At 37.9% G+C, this 20,706-nt stretch overlaps 1 protein-coding gene across 2 annotated transcripts in view; it reads right to left on the bottom strand.

The window, feature by feature from the left end:
* Clk (circadian locomoter output cycles kaput protein Clock) overlaps nucleotides 1–20,706 on the bottom strand; it is a 42,429-nt gene that overhangs the window by 10,409 nt on the left and 11,314 nt on the right. For both annotated transcript variants that reach the window (XM_074172158.1, XM_074172159.1), the window contains exons 4-9: nucleotides 17,369–17,550; nucleotides 15,919–16,105; nucleotides 10,836–10,902; nucleotides 7,631–8,017; nucleotides 2,917–3,157; nucleotides 2,293–2,427 (exon numbers count right to left, since the gene is read on the bottom strand). In XM_074172158.1, the coding sequence (XP_074028259.1) occupies nucleotides 2,293–2,427; nucleotides 2,917–3,157; nucleotides 7,631–8,017; nucleotides 10,836–10,902; nucleotides 15,919–16,105; nucleotides 17,369–17,550 (1,199 nt within the window). The remainder of the gene's footprint in view (nucleotides 1–2,292; nucleotides 2,428–2,916; nucleotides 3,158–7,630; nucleotides 8,018–10,835; nucleotides 10,903–15,918; nucleotides 16,106–17,368; nucleotides 17,551–20,706) is intronic.

Here is a 20,706-nt window from a genome sequence, read left to right as displayed (position 1 = left end):
ACATCGATAGCACGATCAATATAATTTAATGTTTGAAGATGATTTCATGCAAATATTATCCGCGGCTCCGCTTTAGATGGCCCATGCGCAAGGTCCAATTTTGACACACTCTCTCTCTAACATATCGACCGGTATTTCACGTATAAATGCTTCAATAATGGCTTCCAGAGTGTCAGTTGTTGCTGGTTTATCCCTGTAGACATGAGCCTCAACGCAACCCCACAAGAAATAATCCAAAGGCGTTAAATCACACGATCTAGGCGGCCTATTGACGGGCGCCAAACGTGAGATAAACTGTTCACTGAAGGCGGCTCTTACTTGGGCAATAGTGTCAAGCATGTCCAATTCTTCTATTTTCAGCAACAAAAAGTCGTCAATCATCACACGGTAGCGCTCGCCATTCACAGTAACCTTCCGTCCATTGTCGTCTTTGAAGAAGTACGGCCCGATGATGCCACTGACCCATAATCAACACCAAACAGTGACTTTTTTGGGATGCATCGGTAGCTCTTGCGATGCTTGTAGCTAGTCTTAACTCCAGATGCGGCAATTTTGCTTGTTAACGCATCCATTCGACCAGAAATGAGCCTTGTCGCTGAACACAATTTTTCGATAAAAATGTGTATCTTCCTCCAACTTTGCCAGCGCCCATTCACCAAATGTTAGACGTTGTGGTGGGTCGTGTGGCCTCAATTCTTGCACCAGCTGTATCTTATAAGGTTTTACACCCAAATCCTTTCGCAAAATTTTCCACGTAGTGGAATAACAGAGGTCCAATTGCTGCGAACGGCGGCGAATCGACATTTCACGGTCATCACGAACACTGGCGGATACAGCCGCAATATTTTATTCGGTCCCCACTCTACGTATGCGTGTTGGTGTTTAATGTCCAATAATGTAAACTGGGTTCGAAATTTAGTCACAAGCTTCCGAATAGCTCCCTCACTGCCCATAAATTGGAAGGAGTGCACGATGCACTCTCTTCACCGAGCATGAATTTTGATAATAAAATTCAATAATTTGGAAGCGTTGTTCATTCGCGAGTCGATTCATGGTTAAATAGACCAAACTAAACAAGTTTGACAATGACACAAGACACGATTCACGCGTGATCTGTCAAAAACAGTGTTGCCAAAAGGATACCAGCAAAAAAATCACTCATTACAAGTGTTGGTCGATCGTTCAACTGAACCAGTAGACTCGGATTCATCCACACTGCGGATAGTTCTCTCGGTAGGACAATTATGCTATATCCGTCCACGGAGATTTGTCAAAACAGACTGAATAAATGACAGCTAATTTGACAGATATAGCTTCAACAACACTGTATTATTTTATTTTATTCTATTTAATTTAATTGCATTGTATTGTAATGCATTGTATTTTATATTTTTTAGTTATTTTATTTATTTTATTTATTTCGTTCATTTTATTCATATTATTTATTTTATTTTTATTTTTTATTTGTTTTTATTTGCTTTATTTTATATTTATTTTATTTGTCTTATTTATTGCTTTTATTTTTATCATTGTTTCAATGAAACATTACGTGATTTATTAATCTATTTCATTTATTTCTTTCATTTAATTTATTTTATTTTATTTTATTTTCCATACAGACTCAACAGCCCAATTATATGGAAATTCTTATCACAAATCAATTGTGTGAGCTTACTTCTATACATATACCCTGAAAGATTTATTTTAAAATGTTTTCTCTATGAATTTTTAATAAATAATCATTAACATCATATCTGACACTCGAGAAGGAATTGCTGAAATCTAAATTTTTTAAAACATTAATTTCATTTGCTTTACGAACTGTGGTTGAGAGAGGACTCAAAGCAGTTATTTTTTTACTTGCCTTGGGTAGTTTGAAAAGGGTTGGACTTCTTGTAGGATACTGAGGAACATTAAAATCTTTCGAGTTCGAGTATGTTTATCTCTGTAATATTGTTGTTTATCACCTTGTAAAAAAACATTTTTTTTGTTACATCCCGTCTAATATAAAGAGATGATACTTTGAAATGCTGCCTCAAATCGATTGATCTGACTATTGTGAAATCCGGCCAACAATATTTTTCTTAATAGTATAGATATCTCAGTAACCTATTTTGTATTTTTTCGATTCTGTTTAAATGCATCTGTGGTTTGGATTTCCAAATAATCAGCAAGGATTGCAATCAAAAAGAGAATGTTTGATGCATCCTCATTATTACAAAGGCTTGAACCATAGTACCTTAAATGTTATGTGATACATATATTCAATTGAAATTTATGATGGTAACTTACCGGAATTGGAGACAGAACATCCGAGGTTGGGTAGTTAGGCATCAAGGGTTGAACTGGAATTGCAGCAACATACTGTGCTGGTTCGATAAATTGCATTGCCTGTATTTGAGGGGATGTTGGTTGATTCGGTTGTGGCTGCAAATGAAGTTGGCCTTCAGTCTAAATGTTGAAAGGACACTGATTGGCTGATAACAGATTCATCGTGTGGTTGGTTCTATAATTCCGTAGAAGTATAGGATGGGTTTTGTTTCTTATTCAGATGGCTTGAAAAATTAACATACGGAAGGTATATGCAAAGACCAGAATAAATACTGAATCCGATTAAGGCAGATGTGAAGTTGGTTTTCACACCCAAGAAACTAGTCGTATGTTCTTCCAGTTTTTTGTCATAGAGGCATGAGTTAAACGACGACTATGACGTGTTATATTTGGGAGGTGCGAGTTTAGAACTCAATCTTTTGGAATGCTCGGAAATTAATAAACCGGCAGAGGTAGAGGTTTGAAATTTATCAGCTAACCGGATTTCCTTTCAATAATAGCACCATTAACTTGGCTCTCTCCATCATTTCGATGTGGCGTAAAATATTGTTAACTAAAACTATTACTTAATGAAAAATTACATACCGTCGACCGTTGCGTTGTTACTACAGACGACTGTCGTGATCCCGGTGAATCTGCCGACATTGACGTACAATCGGAAGGAGGTCCATGACGAACGACACTACAACCTCCAGTGTCACCGCTTTTGCTGCCCGGCCACGGAAGAGCCACGGATGAACCGCCGACTGCAGAAGAAGGTTCTTCGATATTCTCGAATCCGTCGTGACAATCTTTCTTCCGGCTTTGTTTCATGACGTCAGGATAACTGAAAAACATTCGGAATTACTTAGTTTGTTGTCAAATTTTGAAGCTTGATGAATTGTTTCCAGGATATTGGACGTGGCGCCTATAGATTGAAAATCGTAATAACAACAATGAATTCTGTATCTGTAAAGTAGGAGTTGTCCCGAGGAGATGTCCTTCTAGGTCATCGTCCATCCTGTCCTTTCCAGGACGGTGGACAGGTCTCTGGGAGACATATCCTTTATATCGGTGTAGGCCAATACTCGCCGAACACACTCTCTCATTGACGATAACTCCGGACACTCGCACAGGACATGCCTTACAGTTTCATTTTCCTGTTCACACATCCTGCATAAAGGTGTGTCCACTTGCCCCATATTATGGAGGTGTTTCCTTAGTTGACAATGGCCAAACATAGAATTATTTGCATGAAATCCAAAAATTTCACCGGCGACGTTCGCTTTAACAAAAAAATAAAAAAAAACGATTTCAGTCATGAAGGAAATAACAGTTTAAAATTTATTGGCTAACTAGCGAGAAGGAGAAAATGTTTATGTAAGAACACGTGTGGGTCATATATTATTATTTCAAATACGGGACCGCCAGACGGAAATCTTGGATAAGATAAACAGCCTAAACAAAAGGCTTTGAAAGTTTTGCTGAGTGAACAATTTCGTGGGAAGTAGGAATTCTGAGACTTGAAACCGAGCTTAGCGTCCATTAAAAAAAAGCGGGGTTATGGGTTAATTAATCATGATCTCGATTAATTGAAGTTGACCCCGAGAGAAAGAGAGCCTCCCGGAATTGGTCGAGGGAGGTGACGAAGATTTTGGAACAGGGAAAAGGATCTTGAAAAAGTGGCCAGCAAGGGAGGGAGTGGGAAAAGAAAAGTCGTGGACGGAGGTCTTTAAGCGTAGGGGAGCGAGTTAAAAGATTTTGGGAAAAAAGCAGTCGCGACGCAGCGTATCGAGGGGATAGAGCGGAAACAACGCGCAGTCGAGCGTCTTATTTGAGCGATAATAAGTAATGTTTTAAAGATTGGAGAAATAGCGCGATTTATAGGGGTTTATTAGGGAAATAAAGAAGTGTTAATCTGAGCGTATATCTGGCGGATTTATAGTGAAATTTCGGAATAATAATTTTGTCTACCGTGGGCGGTAAAGCCAGTGAATTCTCTCCGTGAAGTGAGGTTTTTCCACGACATTGAATAACGGATTACTACGTCCACTCGAGATCGAAACCTTTGGATTAGCCGAGGAAAAATTTGGAAAATAGTCGTTGGTGAGATTTTATGTACTTGTCTGAATAACATTTGTATGAATTTTGGGAAGGAGTTAGCCAAAAAGTAGTATACAGAGTGGCGCAAATGTTTTTCGTGTGTTTTGATTCTCTTAAAGTTTCAAGCCAGTATTAAAATGTCATTAGGCTGGTCGAGCTGAGTATTACAATCACTCTCCGTATACGATAGCATAGTCGGCGAAGGCACGCAAAAATAGATGTTGACGTTAGGACGTAAAAACTAGTAGTACCTTCAGTACTCGGTTTAGTTTTTTTAATTGTTTAGTGTCTTGCATACCAGAAATTTAGTTTGTTTTCCTTCGGTTTGTTTATCATCCACCGATTCTTATTATTACATTTTTCTGTTGTTTTGTTGTTCCTCAGTTTTTATTTTTTTATTATTCAATATAATATTTTATTTACAAAGTCGAGTTTTCTTTCAAAACTCCAACTTCGTAACCTCCTAGAAAAAAAAAACAAAAGCTGCGAACTCTCAAAAATTCTAAGAAAAATCTACTAAGACCTTTTCTTCGTGCAAAAGGCCGAATTCATGTTTTCTTTCGGACATAGCCTACTAATCCAAGAAAAAATTTGATGTGAAGTTAGTACTTCACAGAGTCCAAGGAAAAATTCAACACCAAATTTTACAGAAGTCATCATACCAACAATGAATTATGGCAAATTAATCGAGTCATCAGTAGTTCTAGAGCCGAAACAGTTGCTCTACTGCAAAAAAGTTGAACTAACAACACTGAACAGGACGCGATTTTTGTATCTGCTGTGGATTGATTCCCAATATTCCGCAGTTTGGTTGCATTATGGCTTCGTTGTGGAAGGTCCGACATTTTTGCTCGATGTATTGTTAATCACACTGTGATGAATATTACTGACTTTGCTTATTCCAAAAGTGTTAAGGATCCTGGTGGAGACTGACCCGTCAAAAACGTGGGAGGGCGGAAGAACCGGGCGTCAGCTCCTATGAGGTTTTTGATGATTTTAAACGTATCGGAGAGGTCAATAAGCTCGAAAAGAAGGGGCCCCACGATCAACAGAAATTGTCACGTCCCGAAGTCTGTTCTTCTTTGCTTTTGCGCAACCAAAACAATCTTTTTTTGGATCGAGTTGTCGCGTGTGATGAAACGCAGATCCTCTACGACAATAGGAGACGTTCAGGACAGTGGTTGGACACCGATAAACCACCCAGACACTTCCCAAAGGCAAAAACCCACCAAAAAGAGACCATGTTACTATATGGCAATGAGGCTGCCGACTTCTTTCTGTCTGTATCTGTAGAGTAGCACTTAGACCACATGTGACCCATTGTACATCCTCCCGAGGAGTTGTCCTTCTAGGTTATCGTCCATCCTGTCCTTTTCAGGAAGGTGGACAGCTCACTAGGAGACATCTCCTTTATATCGGCAGGTGTAGGCCGAGACTCGCCGAACACACACTCTCTTATTGACGATAACTTCGGACACTCGCATAGGCCTGACAGTTTTATCTTTCTGTTCACACATCCTGCATAGAGATGGGTCCACTAGCCCCATATTATTGAGGTGTTTCCTTAGTTGACAGTGGCTAGTCAGAAATCCTATTGTTAAGCGTAGATTTTTCCTGGTCATCGCCAGATACTTCTTCGGCGCCAGCTTCCCAGGGTCACCCAAGGTGAACCTGGCAATATTACAATCTTTGATTCCATCCCATCTCTTTAGGGATTGAACATGGGTGTAAAATTTGGCTAGTTCCGCAATTGTCGCAGTCATAAGGCCGTGAGTGCCACTGGGTTCTAAAATTCTTAGTTCAGCCGCTTCCTTGGCTAAGAAGTCGGCAATGCGATTACCTTTACCCCTGTAGTGCCCTTTAACACACTTCAGGATAATGTTATTATCTACCGAGGCTTTGGCTGAGTCTCGCTGGCACTCTAGTACTAGCTCTGAGGTAACACGTTGTCTGTTCAAGGCTAATAGGGCTTGTCTGCTATCAGTGCAGATTGTTATGTTTTTGCCAGAAATTTCTTTCCTGGCTATTTCTTTTGTGACGATTGAGATACCAGCCAGTTCTGTCTGAACCACGCTGGTATTTTTTCCCATTCCCACTTAATACTTAGGCTTAGTGATCTGAAGTACACTCCACATCCTGAGCCTTCTTTGGTTTTTGATCCGTCTGTATATATGCGTAGTGCATCTGACTCTATGTTCTGTTTTATTTATATTGTGTAGGGTTTATTAAACACAAACCTGGGTTCAATTGCATCACTGGCCGCCTACAGCAGAAGTTGCGCAGTAAGTGCTTCTCGCCATAGGCTCAGACTAAATTGACCCATTCCTACTTCGAGGTTTACGTCAGCTGTACGCAATCGTAACATGGCAATTAACGCAACCTCCTTGATGTACAGGTCCAGAGGGGTCAGACCAGTAATTAATTCCTTTGCCGCAGTTGGCGTTGTTCTCATGGCTCCTGTGATGTTTAAACAAGCCAATCGATGTATTTGATATAATTTTTGGATGGCCGTTGCTTGTAGAACTTTCGGTCCCCATGCAATGGCTCCGTACGTTAACGTAGGTCTTATTATTGCAGTGTAGATCCAGGTGACCACACAGGGTGAAAGACCCCATGCGCGTCTCACTATCCTCCGACATGGCTCATAAGCCACATATGCTCTTTTTGCTCTACTCTGTAGGTGAGAGTTCCATGTTAGCTTCCTGTCGAGGATAGTACCAAGGTATTTCATCTCTTCAGAGAAATTTGGTTTGCTTTCGAATATTTCGGGAGGTTTTAAGCCTGATGAACTTTTGACTTTACCTAACCTACTATATGGTGGTCAGCCGCTGGTATGATTCGCTATAACTTTCTGCAGCCAAGCCAAACCATTACAGCCAGAGTCCTGTTGTAAGGAAATCGACCAAATGTACCCAAAATTGTGTCACCAGCTGCCAGCACTGGTCAACAGTACAGGTCCGATCCTGCTACACAACAGCGCCCGTCCGCAAAAACAATGACACTAGATTTATTATCATTTATGATCAGACAGAGAGATCTTGATTAATACGTAAACAAGCAGATTCTATCATTTGTGGAGGAGACCTGTAATAATAAGTGTTGTATTTTACAGTACTGTTGAATAAATTTGAGGTACCTATATTTGGCAAAAAGTAGAGTGCATATCCCAATACATAGAAAGCAGTGCCTAAGTAACAATCGCTTATTCAATGCTTACCTCACGACCCTATGTGTGCAAACTATGAACTCCGGCTTGGAGTTCCACTGATGGTAGGTAATGTAAAACCTTGTTTGCAACCAAATCCACTGCTGGCCCTTCGTCAAAAATCGGTAGTAGCAAGAAGTTCCCTCTCCTTTCTGCATCAGAGACTCGTGACAGCTGACAACTTTCCCAAGATCGTCCACGTGGTAATAGTCGTAGCCGGATGTACCAAGTAATTCAAACGGTAAATACCCTATGATAGGGGGCGCTCTGTGGTCTAGAAATAAAAATTTCCACTCCAAACTGTGCCTCGAAGTGAACTCGCTTTTCACGGAATCTACCAGTGGCATTTCTTTGATGAGCTGGGGGGTTTGAATTCGACCAGTTCCAACAAAAACTAACCTGAAAAAGTGATATTATCTTTATGTCGGAGTTGCCCTTCTCCATTGCTTAGAAATGATTTCAGCACAACTCCAATATTTGAACAAGGTGAAATATGTATTCTCCAGAGGATGTCTTTAGGAACGAGACGGTCAATAGAAGAGATTTCTTTCAAAACCACAATACTATGGAATAACTGGCACAGTACTGAAATGGTTCAGAGACTATATGAGTGATAGAAAACAATTAACAAAGGTCAATAAAAGTACCTCCTCCGAAATTATTGATGAAAATAACTGAGATAATTTTGTAGACATCTTTGGCATATTTGGTACATATGTTCCATGCCTCAAGGCGCATTTTCTGATGTACACAACTTTGTATTTTTTTAAACAGTGGCATCCCTACGGGTTTCGCATTGAATATTTTTGGGGAAAAAGTACTACGCCAATGCTTTCTTTTAAAAATAAAATCATTTTTAAAAATCCTCATTTATTTTTGAGAAATTTTGATCTCCTGGTATTTCTTTGTCCGACGCATGATTTTCACTCAAAATACACAAGAGGTTTAAGGTGACCCCACAAAAAAAAATCTAAACTGTTGAGATCGGGGGATCTTGCTGGCCATTGCTGAGGTCCTCCGCGACCTATCCAACGATTAGGATAAACTGTATTCAAATGGTTTCGGACAATTACACTGAAATGAGCAGGGGCGCCATCGTGTACCATATTCGATTCATTAACGCAAGTGGCACATCTTCCAATAACCCAGGTAAGTCTTCTTCGAGAAAGTGTAAATAAGAACGACCATCAAGGCGTCCTGGTAGAAAAAATTGGCCTATTAGATGATCACCTATAATTCCTGCCCATACATTAACCGAAAATTGGTGTTGGAAATGGGTTTCGGTTATTGCATGGGGATTTTCTTCAGCCCACACATGATTGTTATGGAAATTTTGAATGGCATTCCGAGAATAATTTGCTTCGTCTGTGAACAAAATTTGTGTCTCAAACTGCGGATTTAGTGCAATACTTTGTAGATACCACTGACTGAAGTTCACACGCTGTGGAAAATCTCTGGGGAGTAATGCCTGCACTCTTGAAATATGGTATGGATATAACAAAAAATCAACCAAAATACGCCAAACAATTTGATGACAAATATCCAGAGTTCTAGCGATCTTCCTCGTACTCATCTCAGGATGTTCCTCAATTTCTTGTAGCACCGCTTCCTCAATTTCAGGAGTTCTTACTACACGAGGTCTACCTTCCGAAGTCCCTTTCTTGAAACTACCAGTTTCCCCAAGTCGACGATGAATATTTGAAAAGGATGTTGGATTAGGATATCTTTCCTGATAAATGCGCCTGACTTCTGTTGCATTACCATCGGCAAGGCCATATACGTAATGCATTTGCGCCATTTCCGCATTCGTATAATTTACCATATTTACTGATATTCAGAAAAACAGCGGACTACCAAAATAACTTCAATAACACTTCAAAATCAATCAAAACGGGCTGTGACAGTTTTTAACACCAACACCTTACTTTAAACCAACATCAATATTAGCTACTGACGTTTGTACATACAGAGAATTCGTTGTTTATTGCTATGGTGGGTACGCTGTTTTTTCTGCTTTTAATCTTTAAAAGAAATCACATATCGACAAACTCCATATTTCCAAGAGGTGCAGTAAATAAATTCTGCTACACGTCATTTATTCCAGGATAACTAAATTTATGTTTTCAAAAATTATTAAGCGGTGCTGCGTTATGACGTAATTTTAATTGAGAACAGTGCATCTGACAACAAACAAATACCTTTTAGATCCTCAATTATTTTGCAACAAATCTGATCTCTTAGTTTGCTTTCAGTCGATGCACGATACCGCATCAGATTTTTAAGGAATTTATCCTTAAGTAAAGCGATTTTTAATTTTTTGTCTACAAAATTATCTCAGTTATTATTAAAAAACTGATTATTTTTGAAAACTTTGCCACCCTGTATCTCAAAAGTTAAGGCGTTTAGGACATACGTCCATACGACGTTTTTTCCTATGCAGATGACAACTCAATATACTACTGTTTCTGTAACGTTAATGAGCTGTTCGATACTCTAAATAGTGAGCTTTGCAGAGTTAGTCGATGGTGAAATCTCAACAATTTTAAACTGAATGGTGAAAAGACAAAATATCTCTTACTGGGTAATAAAACAGGATATGAGGAAATCAAACATAGAGGAATCAGTATAAAGATTGCTAATGATGATACTGAAAGTGTAACAGTGGTGAAGTATTGGGGAGCATTGATTGACCAAGGACTAACATTCAAAGAAAATGTATTGGAAGTGATAAAAACTACCACCAATAAGGTCAATTTTCTGGTCAATTCTCTACCCTATCTAGATGGTCGAAAATACAATTTATAATTGTAGTTTCACCACATCTTACTTTCTATTTTTCAATACTATTTACGGATAATAAAAACGAGTTGGATCGACTTCAAAAGCAACAAAATAGAGCCATGAGAATCATACTGGGTGTACCAAGAGACACGCCAATAGTCAACATGTTGAGAGAATTGAAATGGATGTCATTAAAAGACTACGTGTACTATCAAACAATGGTACTGATATATAAGATGCATCACCATCTATCTCCGAACTACTGGAGCAGAAAAATAACATACAATGAAAATCATCATAATTATAATACCAGAATCAACCGAAATATCCATGTAGGAATCAAAAATAAGAAGTGTAATGCATGCAGGAATGTTGGCTTTCAATAATTTGGATCATGGTATCAATGATAGAAATGAATTAGTAATAAATGTTTTACCTTGTATCGGCTTCTCCAGAGTAGCCACTGTACCTATTTTCACTCTGAATCATGTCTTCGTCAGACCCTGAAATACAAATTTCAATTAAAAATCAGAAAACTCATCGGAACTTACGTACGAGATCTGTTAAGAAAAAATAAGGTGAATTTTCATTTTTATCAGTATATATTTGTTTGTTCATCAATTTTTTCCTCTCCAAAGTAGCCTTATTCAAATATAAAGGCGGATTCCCACCAAGCAGACTCGCTTGCGACTAGTTTTGTTTTCAAAAACAGAAACAAAAAACTTGTTTCAGTGCATCACAATGTTCAAGGAATAGAATAGAATGGAATAGAATAGGATAGGATAGGATAGGATAGGGTAGGGTAGGGTAGGGCAGGGCAGGGCAGGGCAGGGCAGGGCAGGGCAGGGCAGGGCAGGGCAGGGCAGGGCAGGGCAGGGCAGGGCAGGGCAGGGCAGGGCAGGGCAGGGCAGGGCAGGGCAGGGCAGGGCAGGGCAGGAAAGGATAGGAATGGATAGGATAGGATAGGATAGGATAGGATAGGATAGGATAGGATAGGATAGGATAGGATAGGATAGGGAAGGATAGGATAGGATAGGATAGGACAGTACAGGACAAGATAGAATAGAATAGGATAGGTAGAATGGAATGGAATGGAATGGAATAGAATAGAATGGAATGGAATGGAATGGAATGGAATGGAATGGAATGGAATGGAATGGAATGGAATGGAATGGAATGGAATGGAATGGAATGGAATGGAATGGAATGGAATGGAATGGAATAGAATAGAATAGAATAGAATAGAATAGAACAGAATACGATTTTATTACCTGGAGACATGCTGTATGAAAAAAGTTAAACAAAGGTTTTAATATGAAATGCATATGACAAACGGATGGCAAACACCTCATAAAAACATAAAACCCTTCATAAATAACAGATAATTAGAAGCAAATGAGTACTCAAAAAAGAAAAAAATCCCTCAGGAGTGATGCTCGAAAAAGATTGAACGAATAATACGTATGTGTGCTATAGAAACACTAGACGATGAAGTTGATGTTCCCCAAAGGGTGGCCCCATGTCGTAGTCTACTCTCTACCTGTGTATAATAGAGCTGCAACAACTGATCAGGATTCAAAATTTCTTTTATATTCCTAAATTGATAGGCAACTGTGTGAAGTTTGAAAACAAGATCTTCGCAGGGAGACATCTCTTTTATAGTTCATCTTCAAACATTTGTTTGGTGAGCCGAAATAAATAAATCACAACACTTCTCTGAACAATATTTTTATAAGAAGACAAACGGATTATGGAACGAATAAAATTATGGCAGTATTGATAAATGATGACGTAGGAATGAATTTAGAACTGAGATCATTGAAATCTACACCAACACAGATGAAAACTTTGAATGAAGTAATAATGTCACATTGAAGTCACACATCAAAACATAATATTGAACAGAATAATTATTGATTGTTGTCCAGTGGGTTGGACTACCTATAGGGCGCGTCCCCAGGTGGTGGATAGGGAAACGGCCAGGGGACTGGAGGCCCTGTCCGGGTACTGGAGGCCCTGTCCGGGGACTGGAGGCCCTGTCCGGGGACTGGAGGCCCTGTCCGGGAAACCAATGTGCCCTTACGGACAGGGCCGCCGGACTCCAAGTCAGTGGCAGATATAAGTAGGGTGGGGGGAACTAAAACCCCCCAAAAGCCTTTGCAAAACATGCCACCGTGGACCAGCTTACCCAAGCTAAGGTGGAAGGAATCGTGCCGACAGCTGAAAGGCCGCAGGGTGATATGCGGTCACGAACGATCCCCTTGGGGAACTGTGCGAAACCTCATTGTAATCAGCCTAACGCTGGTAATGCGGGGCTCTGCCAGAGGTGACCAACTCTTTCCTTGCTACTCGCGGGAATACACATGAATGTAACAACAGAAACAACAAAAACAAACACCAATCCGGAGGCTGGACAAAAGTGCTCACCTCAATCTATGACGGTGTCTGGGGATGAACAAAAATGTCCACCCCATTCTACTGCTTGGAATGAGGCTGGACTTAGCAGATCACCTCCAACAGCAAGGGCACTTCCTGCAGCGGGCGCCAAGAGCTCCGCCTTGAATAAAGGCAAGGAACCGGCTGCCCCTGCAGGAAAGCTCCCTCACGTGTGCACCTCCATGGAGGGAACCCCAAGAAGGTTGAAGGAGCCGCGCAACGACAGTAATATCGCTGCATCTTCAAAAACCTTCGCGGAGGCCACCGTGAAACACCTCAAGGTTGCCAAAGAGAGTGTGTGTTCAGCGAGTCTTGGCCTACACGTGGCTATATAAAGGAGATGTCTCCTAGTGACCTGTCCACCTACCTGGAAAGGACAGGATGGACGATGATCTAGGAGGACAACTCCTCGGGAGGATGTACAATGGGTCACATGTGGCCTAAGTGCTGTTAGTCTACTCCCTCCCTACTCTTCAGATACCAGAGAATTGATTGTTGTTTTCATCGACCGTTTCCACATAACGAACTCTGTTTACAAAAACACAGACAAAACACCGAAACCTATTGATCTTTCCGCCTGCCGACGGAACATTTCTTTGTTGACAGAAACGGTCGCTCGCGACAGAAACTCTTCAAAATGTTTCTCATTTTGGTGTTTGGTGGAAATCCGCCTCACTTCTTATGATTTATTCTTCAACATAATCACCGTCACGCAGAATGCAGTCTCGTGAGCGACGACAAGGCCTCCAACGTATGATATAATACACGTGGTATTTTTGACCCTTGTGATTCGATTAAGGATGAAAAATTCAGTCGCAAGGTTCATATCTCTGTTGTACACATTTACAGCTAATGCTATGGTGCTGAATCAAAGAAGGGTTAGGTAACAATAATTATAAAATAGTTTATTAAATCGTTACGGATAGGTGTATTGTAAGTGATATTTAATAGTCAAGTAAAATATGCATTGTTAATTAAAGGTCACTCCACAATAATTTATTTAACCATAATTATTGTTGTAGCAAGTTCACTGATCGAAAACTCCACGCAAGCACTGTTTATGTTCATGATTCGAGTATACAGGATGTTATCAAATCTTTATAGATTTATGTCTAAGGGCAAAATGATTATACAAGGTATTATAGCGCGATGACTGTCGATTAGTCGTATTTTGGAAAACAGTAGAATTCATATGATGAAAATTGACAAATACAGGTTTTTTAATATGCTTTATCGAATGAAAACGTTGACGTTTCTCCAACACTTTTGGTTTTACCAGAAGTTGGTATCAACTTCCTGAGTTGAGGAGAATCACCCTGTGAATTTTCAAAGATGAACCGTTACCGAGATATTCATTTGTTGACTCAAAAAAAACGAGGTATTCGGCTCATTTCATCCAGAGTAACATTTCCAAAATGTTATACAAGGTGTTCAGAATCGATGACTATCGATGACTAAATCTGAAGAAATATAGTTTGAAAAACTAAAAAACACGCTTTCATAGCTTATGAAACTAAAAAGTGAATAATAAATATAGTTTTAAAAAACTAAAAAACACGCTTTCAAAGAACATCGAACTAAAAAGTTAAAAATATTTCTTTAAATAAGCTTAAAACAATAAATAACTAGTTTTATTGTGAAAAAAGCGAAGAGCGCTTGATATACAAAAAATATGGCACAAAGCGCCCACGCTTTTTTCACAATAATGCGTTATTGTTGTGTCATCACAGAATTGTCGCTATTGGGTGCTATTTAAACACAGAGTTTTGGGATGCTATTCACGAGCTGCCAACCAATGAACGATCAAATTTAATCGTCCAGTTAGATGGGTGTTCAGTTCATTATGCCAGAACTGTGAGGCAATGGCTTAACGAACATTTTCCAAACCGATGGATAGGCCGTGGTAGTCCTTTTATAGAGTGGCCACCCAGATCTCCAGACCTCACAGTTTTGGACTTTTTTCTCTGGGGACTTCTCACACAAAAGGTTTACAAAAACCGCTCAAGGGATAGAAATGAACTTTGTGCAAAAATTCGACAGGATGTGCAGATATTAGCCCTCAAGAACTAAGGAACGTAATCAGAAATATTCGTAAGCGCTAGAATATGAGTTAGAATTAATTGTTGCACAGAATCGAAACATTTCAATAATTAGTTATTAGTTACGTTTATTAAAATTTTTTGCTTCATTGTTAGTTGAATTGTGTGAATGTAATTCCGTTATTTTCATTAAAAACATTTACGCTATTTGTTTTTTTTTTCAACTGGCGGCACTTGAAATCATAAAAAAATTATATATTGTGACTGTTAGCTGTGTGAGTTTTCGAATTCTTGAGTTGTCATAACTTTGTTAATAATGAATATTTTTTCATGAAATTTTGGTCACACCTATTTAGAGGCACTCTGAATCCAGTGGCGTAGTGATTTTTTCAATAAAAAAAATCGCTAATAAAAAATCCCGATTTTCGACTAAGAAAAAATATCGTAGTATGCCCTGAAACTTTAATAAACATTTCAAATTTTGTCCCAAGGTAGACCTTTTAGTACTTGACATTTGAAAAAAAAATTATTAAAATCGATTCACAACTTCAAATTTTAGGGGGGTGTTTCCATTAAAAATGGGTCACACTGTATATTCATTAGAGATTAATTTTTGGGAAACAAAGGTTTTGGCTTCCTATTTCTCCATCTTTATACAAGAAAAATGAGAATCTTCCAAATCAAGAAGAATTAATAGGGTAAGTGTCTTATTCCGAAACATCAGATGTCTATCGTGTTCCATGTAAGTGAAATTTTGCCTCTACCAGTGATTTGAATACCTGTTGAAGAAGCTACTGTGTTAGCGGAACATGTGATATATTTTCCAAATAAAATTTGTGGCGATCAAATCGTGAAGTGTAATTTTTGAAATTACTATGGATCTTCATCAAGTAACGGCTGAATCAATCAGAAAAATAAAAATGGAAATGTAGGAAGCCAAAATCTTCCTTCCGCAAAAGATTTTTCTCTTCCGGGATGTTATGATCAATAATTATCAGAAAATAAAAATTCATAAAATCGATAATATGGAGTTCTAGTTCTTACTGAAGTATCCTACAAAGTGCACCAATTCGTAGATGGGGGTAGAGTTCGGGCCTGGTCCTCCTCGTCGTAAGTGACAAGAAAAAACAACTTGTTTCTCTTCTTCAGACGGATTCAACAAAATATTATACAAATTAGTTTGCTCGTCTTCACTTGCTAATTCGAATATCGTCGTACTGGCGACATCACCCTGAAAAAAAGAAAGCATCGTTTCTCAGATTGAAAGCATCAATTTTAGAAGTTATATGAGAAAAAGAAAATAAGAAAAAAATATCTTGGAAAATATGAAACAGACATTTAAGTGATTGGTATGTTACAATCTATATACTCTGTCCATCTAAGCAACAGAGTGCTTCAAAACATTGTCGCACATAGTGCACCTGAGCCCCCAGACAAGGCTGCTTATACAGAGTCGCACTAAGGAACGACCGATTTTTTTTAATAATATGCGGCTAGGTAAAGGAATTTTTTTTGATGGAGTGTAGGAACAAAATTTAAACTTTTTAAAATACCGTATACAGTGCATTCCTTTAATGTCCCCTCCTTTTATTTTTGGAACCAGTCAACTCAAAAAAGTGAAATTTGGGATAATGAAATCAATGCAAGAATACTTTATTTTGTAGTGAAATTGATAGACGAAACTTTCAAGATGGCGACTGGGCGCTATCTGAGAATAAAAATTGAATGGAAAGGGGGTTTTATGACACTAGTAAAACCGAAAACTAAATGAGAATATTCTAACTGAACAAAGATGTTTATTGTCGTAATGACATTTTTTGTCGTTTTAATAAACAAAATATAACTTAACAAATCTTATCGGGTTGTTGGAATTGCCATATGGCAAATAAAAAGGAATATTTCTAGAAATATCGATATTAATGTGTTTGTCTTCAGGAAATTATTAAATTTTCCGCAATTTTGTAGTAGGTGAAGATATTGACTTCATATTCTAGGGTTATGAAGTATTCGTCAGGAGCTTCAAAATGATGTGCCATAACACCCCCTTTTCTATTGATTTTTTTTTTCCAGATGGCGCCCAGTCGCCTTTTTGAAAGTTTCATCTGTCAACTTCACTTCAAAATAAAGTATTCATGCATTAGTTTAATTATTCCAAATTTCAATTTTTTGAGTTGACCCCTTCAAAAAATAAAAGGGGGAAAAATTAAATAAATGCACCGTATGTACACACCACGTGCATTAAAACGTAACTGACCACTCCGGCACTGTAACAATGAATTCCAGCCGATTGCAATAGATGCAAATGTGCGTGGTGATCTTGCATTGATCACGTATCTACTTTTGTTTGGGTTAATTTGTTTTTTGGAGTTGGATAAATATAGTTTATATGTTGAAATTGACAGAAAGGGTTTATTCGTGTTGAGATCGCCACCGAAACAGTATTGAATGTACCATATTGCTGATAAAAAAATTATAATCTATTCTGTGTACTTACAGGTAAATGACCCAAAAGCGAGGCAATGCTTTCGGAAGCGTAATAAATATGACCAGTTGTGGAAAATACCATTATGAAACCATCCACAGCCTCTAAAACTAAATGGGTGAATTCTTCATTCGTTAAAAAAGTCGGTTTCCAGTCTTCTTGAATTTCATTTATTCGAGATCGAACTGTTATCTCTGAAACAAAAGAAAGTATGAAAATTATTTTCCGAGAATTACGTAATATTCTTCATTTTCGCTACTCTGCGGAAAGATACCTATGTTGTTATGACGATTTTTATCTTACACAAGGTATTACGGAATCGACTCATAATTGTATTCCAGGTGAGGTGAACAGAAATGGATAACATTTGGATAGGTTTCTCTGATATTTTTCAGAAGAGATTAGTTTTTGATCAAAAACGTTTTGGATTTTTTCTTTTTCATCATTTGTACAGAGTAAAAAAATACATAATTATAATCAGAACTACCAATATTTACAAATCATGAAACTATAAAACAACAACAAAAATTAATTGGCGCTCCGGGGCGACTTCATTGATACCAGTGGCGCATTTGCTTTCAGCACCACATCATCTGACGATCTTGATCTGCCAATGTCCTCTCTTTCATGGAACAAAATGTAGGGTGTCTCCAGAGGCTGCAATAAATTCAAGACATCGCCAGAACACTTAGTCACACAACTATCGTCAAACTTGAACCAGTCCGTTTCGTCTTTGACCAAGGCGTCAGAACCACAGTGAAAAATGACTGCTTGAAGATTATAATAGTGGTCTGCTAGATTGAAGTGTTCATCTATTTCGAATCTTCGTAAGGAGTTTGGTGCTTCCGTCAGAGGTTGAGTCATGTTCGAAGATCATCAGTGTTATTATTAGATTGACTGGTGCTACAGCTATACTTGTTTTCTCATAACAATCAGTTAGTTTAGCGCATATTTGGCAATACAGGGTGTAACTGAATAAGTGTAAAACATTTAAGGAGGTGATTCCTCATCGAAAAAAAGATAGGATCTTTCATTTAAAGAAACTTCATTGGAGCATCCCTTGTTAAGATACAGCCCCTTAAAGGGGGTACATAAAATGTGTATAACAATTTTTTTCACAAGCACTGAAAAAGTTACAATATTGAAATTGACCTGACGTTTTGTACTACCAAAAAGACACTTAGTAATTCATTTGGTTTACCCCATGATTGTAAGGGGTGGAAAACGCAACCCCTAAAATTTATTTCCAATGTAACTTTTTGTCTCATTATTTGTTTACTATTTAAAAATTTATTTCCGATAGCCTGTTTCATTCTAAACAAAAAAGTCTCCTGGCTTCTTTGCCCAAAATAAACCAGTACGCAGCAAAAATTATTTTACGAGCAACTACAGAGATACATAAATGCGAACTGGATTTATTGTTATTTTGTAGTTAGTACCTGAATTAAACGATTACTTGAAGGGTAATAAACAAAACTAATTTATCAATAACAAAACACACAACATGTAGAAATCATAGTAAATGTTCAATATGTCTACCTTTAGACATTACGCATGCGCCTAGACATTGGCGAAAAAATCACTACGCCACTGGATTCAGAGTGCCTCTAAACAGGTGTGACCAAAATTTCATGAAAAAATATTCATTATTAACAAAGTTATGACAACTCAAAAATTCGAAAACTCACACAGCTAGCAGTTATAAAAAACACCCTATATCAACAGATATAGCCATGAGAATATTTTTTTATGATTTCAACAATAAAGTGCCGCCAGATGAAAAAAAAAACAAATAGCGTAAATATTTTTAATTAAAATAACGGAATTACATTCAAGTTTTCACGCAAATAAACTAAAACTAAGACCTACTATTTCGTTTCAAATCTTAGTTGCCATGGAAATGATATCACAGTTTGACACCTGTGAAAGATTTAAGTGTACTATTGTCAACAATATTCACCTTACAGTTCTTCGAATTATTTTGTGTCATGGCTGCAAGATTGAGCGTAAGAGAGAAAATTGAAATTGTACGCCTTTCGGGAGATGACGTTAGAAGTGCTAGAGAGGTTTGTAGAGTATTTATTGAGAGACATCCAGATCGTCCTCGTATTAGCTGCGGTACGGTAAATAAAATAAATAAAATATTCAATGAAACTGGTGCACTAACAAAAGTGATGTTAAAAAGTAATCCTATACAAAGACGAAACAGAAATGACAGGAATGATCAAATCATTTTAGATTATTTCGGAAATAATCCTAATGCCAGTATAAGGAATGCCACTTTAGATTTGAATATTCCACGAGAAACTATTCGATGTCTTAAGGCGAAGAATATTAAACCTTTCAAGCCAAAATTTTTACACAGTTCAAGAAGGCGACGAAGCAAGACGCCTGGAATATTGTTTATGGGCCCAAGGGAAATATTTAAACAATAGAAATTTCCTAAAAAATATTTTATATACCGACGAAGCCACTTTCACTACAAATGGAGTAGTGTCATCACAGAATTGTCGCTATTGGGCAGCGGATAATCCTAACTGGATAATAAACTGTAAAAGCCAGTATTCTCAAAAAATCAACGTCTGATGTAGGATATTGAACGAACGAATTATTGGTCCTTTCTTTTTTAAGGAAAACATTAATGCGCAGAGGTTTCTAGAATTTTTAAACACAGAGTTTTGGGATGCTATTCACGAGCTGCCAATCAATGAACGATCAAATTTAATTGTCCAGTTAGATGGGTGTTCAGTTCATTATGCCAGAGCTGTGAGGCAATGGCTTAATGGACATTTTCCAAATCGATTGATAGGCCGTGGTAGTCCGTTTATAGAGTGGCCACCCAGATCTCCAGACCTCACAGTTTTGGACTTTTTTCTCTGGGGACTTCTCACACAAAAGGTTTACAAAAACCGCTCAAGAGATAGAAATGAACTTTGTGCAAGAAGTCGACAAGTATGTGCAGATATTAGCCCTCAAGAACTGAGGAACGTAATCAGAAACATTCGTAATACGTATCGAAATACGTAGTGGATTAGTAGAGACTACTAGAATATGAGTTAGAATTAATTGTTTCACTGAATCGAAACATTTCAATAATTAGTTATTGGTTACGTTTATTAAAATTTTTTGCTTCATTGTTAGTTGAATTGTATGAATGTAATTCCATTATTTTCATTAAAAATATTTACGCTATTTGTTTTTTTTCATCTGGCGGCACTTTATTGTTGAAATCATAAAAAAATGATATATTGTGACTGTTAGCTGTGTGAGTTTTCGAATTTTTAGTTGTCATAACTTTGTTAATAATGAATATTTTTTCATGAAATTTTGGTCACACCTATTTAGAGGCA

This window comes from Leptinotarsa decemlineata, unplaced genomic scaffold, assembly GCF_025532065.1.
Source record: "Leptinotarsa decemlineata unplaced genomic scaffold, Ldec_3_MD MMD2_tig00000035_RagTag_RagTag, whole genome shotgun sequence".
NCBI classification, from domain to species: Eukaryota; Metazoa; Arthropoda; class Insecta; order Coleoptera; family Chrysomelidae; genus Leptinotarsa; species Leptinotarsa decemlineata.
The sequence above is the reverse complement of the archived record's forward strand: the minus strand, read 5'-3'. Positions and strand labels throughout refer to the sequence as shown.